At 51.9% G+C, this 5,565-nt stretch overlaps 1 protein-coding gene across 3 annotated transcripts; it reads left to right on the top strand.

The window, feature by feature from the left end:
* Nucleotides 1-97: 97 nt before the first annotated feature.
* LAMTOR3 (late endosomal/lysosomal adaptor, MAPK and MTOR activator 3) lies at nt 98-5,145 on the top strand. 3 transcript variants are annotated; one of them, XM_042808222.1, is made up of 7 exons: nt 98-162; nt 343-436; nt 622-656; nt 1,446-1,504; nt 2,318-2,451; nt 3,509-3,572; nt 4,301-5,145. In XM_042808222.1, the coding sequence occupies exons 2-7, from the start codon at nt 428-430 to the stop codon at nt 4,372-4,374; spliced, it is 375 nt and encodes a 124-aa protein (XP_042664156.1). In that variant the 5' UTR covers nt 98-162; nt 343-427; the 3' UTR covers nt 4,375-5,145. The 3 variants fall into 3 exon arrangements, with proteins under 3 accessions (XP_042664156.1, XP_042664157.1, XP_042664155.1); XM_042808223.1 differs by having other exon boundaries at nt 107-163; nt 390-436; XM_042808221.1 differs by lacking the exons at nt 98-162; nt 622-656 and having other exon boundaries at nt 223-436.
* Nucleotides 5,146-5,565: the final 420 nt, after the last annotated feature.

The following is a 5,565-nucleotide window of genomic DNA, read 5'->3' as shown; positions in this document are numbered from 1 at the left end:
TTCTTTCCCGTTGCCGCTGCTCCTTTAACTGGACTCCCCGCCCCGGCGGCGGGGAACCGCTTCCGGGTTGTGGAGGGCGGTGCGCCGTCATGTGACAGAGGCTTAAAGGGGAAGCGGCGGCCGCGGCAGAACTGCGCGGGTGGGCGCCGGCTGCGCGGACAGGTAGGGCGGGGCGGGCGGCACACACACCCCTTCTCCCCCTCCCCGCTGCCGCGGTGGTTTCGCCCCGGCCGTGCTCCCTTCCCGGGGCGGCCTCTACCATGGGAGCGGGGCGGGGGGGCGGGGAATGGGCCTCGGCGGCCGGGGAGGGAGCGCCCACGCCCGCCGCTTCTTTCGTTGGAGGTGGGGACCGCTCCTGCCGCGTCGCGGGTGACCGGGCGCCCTCTCGTCTCGCAGAGGCGGCGGCAGCGCTGGGAGGCCCAGAGCCATGGCCGACGTGAGTGTGGCTCCGCGGGACGGTTGGGCGGCGGCTCGGCCTGCGCCGCGGCGGGGTGTGTGTGTGGGGGGGGGGGCGGGTAGGGGGGAAGCGGCGGCGGGTGAGGGGGGGTCGGGGCGCAGGGAGCTCCCCCCGCCCGCCTTCTGTGGAAATAAAGTAACGTGCCGCCCGTCTCTGCCCCCCAGGACCTGAAGAGGTTTCTGTACAAGAAGCTGCCGAGGTAATTGGCGCGGCGGGCCCGGCCCGGCCCTGCGGCGGCCGCGGGCTGTGGGCACGGCCCCCCCCCCGCCGGAGCGGGGCCCGGGCGGCGGGGAAGGCGCTCGCAGGTCGCGGAGGCGATTGCCCGAACCCTCCTGACCGCGGGGAGCTGCGCTCGGCAGCCCCTCCGCTGCCGGGGGAGCCGGCCGAGCCGGTACGCTCGCTCTGTCGGTTACATGAGCTGGGAAACACCTCGCGGTGAAGACGGCTTAACCTTCCGCTCGCTCGTTTGAAAAGAAGCGAAGGGTGCGCGTCGTGTCGTGGGGGAAAGGGAAAAAAAAAAAAAAAAAAAAAAAAAAAAAAAGCAAAAGCGTAAAAAGCACTCCGCGAGACTCGGTTGCCTAATCCTTGATAATTCCCTTTTCGGTATTTGCTGGTTACTAGCAGCCTTAAACAGCCGCAGTCTGAGACAGCGTGCAAATGCAGCCAAGCTGGCCCTCGTTGAGCGAGGGCAATGCACACAGGCTCTTGCTTGACTAATGAAATTTAATTAGTAGCACTGGTCCTCTTACTGAAGCGAAAAGTTTCGTGCAATTTTCAGTAGTTTCTTTTTGTATGTCTCTTTTTACTGCTCCAAGAGACCGTCTGTACTAAACAGAACAAAACCCTTTCTTTGAAATACCAAATTAGTAAAGGCATCAGGTTTTTTTTCCCTATTTTCCTCATTCCTGGACATTTGTTCAGGGAAGAAGATCCTTGCTGCTAGTTACTCTCTTTTTAACATGGTGTCTCTTCTTCGTTTTTTTTGCAGCGTTGAAGGTCTTCATGCCATTGTAGTCTCAGATAGAGATGGTGTGCCTGTCATCAAAGGTAACTTCAGCTTCTCCTTGTGCCCTGCAACCGAATTGCCGATTGAACAGCAGGGGGTGGAAGAGTACAGCAGAACCTCCTCTGGTTGTGTCCAATACCTGAATATCCAGAACTGGAGAATTAAATTAGACATTTACTTCAAGTTCAGTAGTCGATTAAGTACCTCTTTAAATTAGTCCTTTTTTTTGTCCGTGTCCTCAATAGTTGTAGGGCACATGAACTTTACTCAGTGAAAAGGGTTGGAGTGATGCAAGATTCTTGTATCTTCAAGTCATTCACAGCCTGATGCAAAGTACTAGGAAGAGCTTATCAGTATTTTGTTAACTTGGCTGGTCTGTGCTCAGAAGCAGTTGCATCCAACTTTAACACACGTTATCTAATTTAGTTTGCTTTTTGGTACTGTAGTTTCTAGCATATCTCTGCAGTCCTTGTTTAAGATGTTGCAGAAACATCTTCACCTGTTTTCATTCAGGTGGCTCTGTGCTAGTAGTCAATTCCAAGGCTGGAATGGGTGCAGACAGCGAGGGACACACAGCCAGAGTGGTATCAGCACAGGCTGTGCATCGTAAAGCAAAAGGCTGTTCCTTAGGTGTGCTGGGAAGGACACTGGTGTAATGAGCATTGATCACGTGCAGAGTATTAATTGATGTACTGCCCAAGAAGGTTGTCCTGTACTTGTTGCAGAAGCGTGTAAGATGGGTTATGTGTTCCCCAACAGCAGATCTGACCTTGGTACAGCACTAAGCTGGATAAGGAGTTGTGATGCAGTCATAGATACCATGTAAAAATAAGAATTTTCTTGTTTTGTTTCAGTTGCCAATGATAATGCTCCAGAACACGCACTGCGACCTGGCTTTCTGTCTACCTTTGCCCTTGCCACAGATCAGGGCAGTAAACTAGGACTTTCTAAAAACAAAAGTATCATCTGCTATTACAATACATACCAGGTGAGTAACCTCAGTGTGGCCTGTTCTCGATGACCTAGGCTGTTCCTCAGCTACATTTCCACTTGGCTACTATTGAAATATTTGTGTTTTATTTCTCACACTGCTTAAATGGCTAAGCTAAACTTTTGCGCTCTTTCTCAAGCTTCTCTCATATTTCTCAAAACTGAGATTTACTAGTTGAAAATGGTGAATTTTTCTGAACAAGTAGTAATCAGAAATTTGCAGCAGGTGCTGCTCATATGGCCTTCAGAATCTGTTACAAAGGGTTTATGTTCTCTTTTACAAACAGTACTTGTTTATAATTAGCGACACCTAAAGTTAAATAAGCACATGCAGCCTACTTCAGAATTGATCTTGCTGCCAGTACTACTTGGAGGTAAGAAGGCTTTGAAATACCACTCACGTTTTTTTACAAAGTGGTGGTTTGTGTCCTGAAATCCATCACCCACTAAGTTTCTGCTCCTTCTCAAGTTCTAGCAGTCTTGAGAGTTTTTTATTATGACTGCAGTAAACTGGCCAGCTGTTCCGCCTGCAGTATCTGGCTTTGTTTGGAAAATAAACGGGTGAATGAGTTAGTTTACACGCACAGAATACATTGATTCTCACGATGCTACTAGCTTAGTGTTGCATTCAAGGTTCCCGTTGCCTACCAATGGAAGAAGAGGTACTGCTGTACATGGAATAGGACTTTAAAACAATAAGCCTGGCTCTGGCTGCCCTCCTGTTACCTGTGGAGAGTGTGGTCTCCACAGTGTACTGTGTGGCATTTGCAGCAGAGTTAGATTTCTGGTGGCTAACGCTGCAGGGCACGGGAGGGAGGGAGGGAAAGGCCCAGGCTTCCACATGCAGCTCCCTCTACTGTGGTGTAAGTTCTGTTGGTGTTTTTTAACCCTGAATCTTACAAAGTAGGTACACTGAAAAGTCAGTTCTGTGGCTCTTGCTCCTGTCTGTCCTTTAAACTGAGGAGGCTGCTTGTTTCCGAAAGAGCTCTGCTACATGAATTCTGACATCCCACATGGTTTAACTGCTGGCTGAACGCTGTTCTCTCTCCTTGCAGGTGGTGCAGTTCAATCGCTTACCTTTGGTAGTAAGTTTCATTGCTAGCAGCAATGCCAATACTGGTATGTCTTCACATGAATTTTAGGTGTTGCAGTATTTTAAGGCTCAGGTGTTTAAGTAATTGCAAATAAATTATTTGAATTTTCTCCAAGGTATATTAACTTTGCTCCTGTCAGTACATTGTGAAGGGGAGAAGGAAAAGGTGTGAGTAAAAACTAACAGATTTTAGGTGACTTGCTGAAGTTGTTGTTCTGTTAGAAGCACGTTTCTCCTGTGATTAGCTCTACCTTTGTTATGTGAGAGCGTTCACTGCGCCGGCAACGACTGTACCGTACAAACCAGTTGTTCGGTCTCTGTCAGTTCCAAGTTATGTTCTGCAGTACCATGTGCAGGCTTCGTCTTCTCAGTTCTGTGGGGTGGGGGAAATCCTTCAGCGAGGCGCCTGGCCTCGCTCGTGAAGGCGTTGGCTAATGCGTGCGAGCAAAAGGGGTTGGTTACCGCAGAGCTGCCTGGGTCTCGGTGGCTGTGGGGCAGCAGCAAGGAGAGCAGCAGCGCGGGGGAGAGCTGCGCCGCAGGGCTGTGGTCCTCTTGGTGCTGGGGGCTGCCGGCCCCCTGCCTGGGGCGGGGGGGCTGCCCACCGTTCTCCTGGGGAGCCAGCAGCTCACGTGGAACGTTTGGTGTTTTGGGAAACACTGCCTGCGACTTGGGAGGGGAGGGAGCTGCGGGGTTCGGGGAGAGTCTTCTCGGTTACGTCATTCGATGGGATGTTCTGTCTCTTCTCTCTTTCCAGGGCTGATCGTAAGTTTAGAGAAGGAGCTGACGCCCCTGTTTGAAGAACTGAGGCAGGTTGTTGAAGTGTCTTAACCTGATGGTATAGCCAGACTGCAGCATCCCTCTGCAGCCCAGTGGACAGAAAGATTCAATAATCCTCAGTCAAATAACACGTCTCGGAAGAAATGCCACAGCTCCTTAGCATACTAAGTAAGAGTATATTGTACATAGTACTGAATCCGAAACGATCTACTAGTGTGTTGTCGGTGGGTGTTACTTTAGGCCATGCTTCTTGTATTGTGCAGTACTGGAGAGACCACCAACGTAGCTCCCGTGGAGTTCAGCTCAGCCCAGTCGGCATCGCGCTGCTGGCTCAGGCAAGCAACCCCCAGATCTCTCGCTTCACAGGGCACCGCGGCGGGGCCCGTCCTCGGGCCAGCTGCCGCCGCGTGTCGGGAGGCGGGGCGGCTGTGCGGCGTTAGCAAAGGGGCGGTTGAAAGAGTGTTGGGAGAGCGAGTTGGCTAGCGGCGGTGTGTCAGTACAATCAGTAAATATCCCAGCCTTCTTACGTGGGTGATGCTTGGCGAGGGAATGCTGCTCAGCTGGGTGCTTGCTGCATCCCACTTCCGCTAAGAAGAAAGCTGTTTCTATGAAAGCTGTTGCTTTAGGGGTTTTCCTGATGCCCAGATAAAAGCACCTGAACGATGTCTCACTTCTTCATGGGGTTTTTGTGTAACGTGGTTGCGAAGATCTTATGTCTCATAGTCTTGGGGTGGGTTCATCACTCGTGTGACACTCTCAGCTCATTTACCCTTTGGTTTTCCTAAGCAAATTATAAATAAAATGCAGTATTTTTAAATGACAGAGCCCAGTCCACTCTTCTGTTGCACCACAACACTCCACAGCACGTCAGCTTTTCTGTGAACAGGTCTCTTCATTGTTTGTAAATGGACAAAATCCAGGCGGTTACAGGCTGAAGGCTAACCAGCGTGTCCCGGGGGGGTGACAAGGGTACCGGGTCCCACGCCAAGGCAGAGCTGCAGGAGTTAGTGCTGACTGGCCTGTTGCTGGGGCTCAATCCCTTGCTCTTCGCCCCCCACCTTGCTCCCTCCCGTGTCCCCCTTGTGATGACTGCAGTGGAGACTCGTGGCACTAAAACCACATCCCCCTGCTCTAAGGGAGAGCTCCTGGCTGGGCTCTGCCTCAGGCTGGGGAAGGGAGTGCCGTTCCCCTCCGTTTATACCTCGCCTGCTTTCAGCATCAGACGGGATTGGGGGGCAACAG

Source organism: Tyto alba, unplaced genomic scaffold (genome assembly GCF_018691265.1).
Source record: "Tyto alba isolate M040663 unplaced genomic scaffold, T.alba_DEE_v4.0 Super-Scaffold_6, whole genome shotgun sequence".
NCBI classification, from domain to species: Eukaryota; Metazoa; Chordata; class Aves; order Strigiformes; family Tytonidae; genus Tyto; species Tyto alba.
The sequence above is the reverse complement of the archived record's forward strand: the minus strand, read 5'-3'. Positions and strand labels throughout refer to the sequence as shown.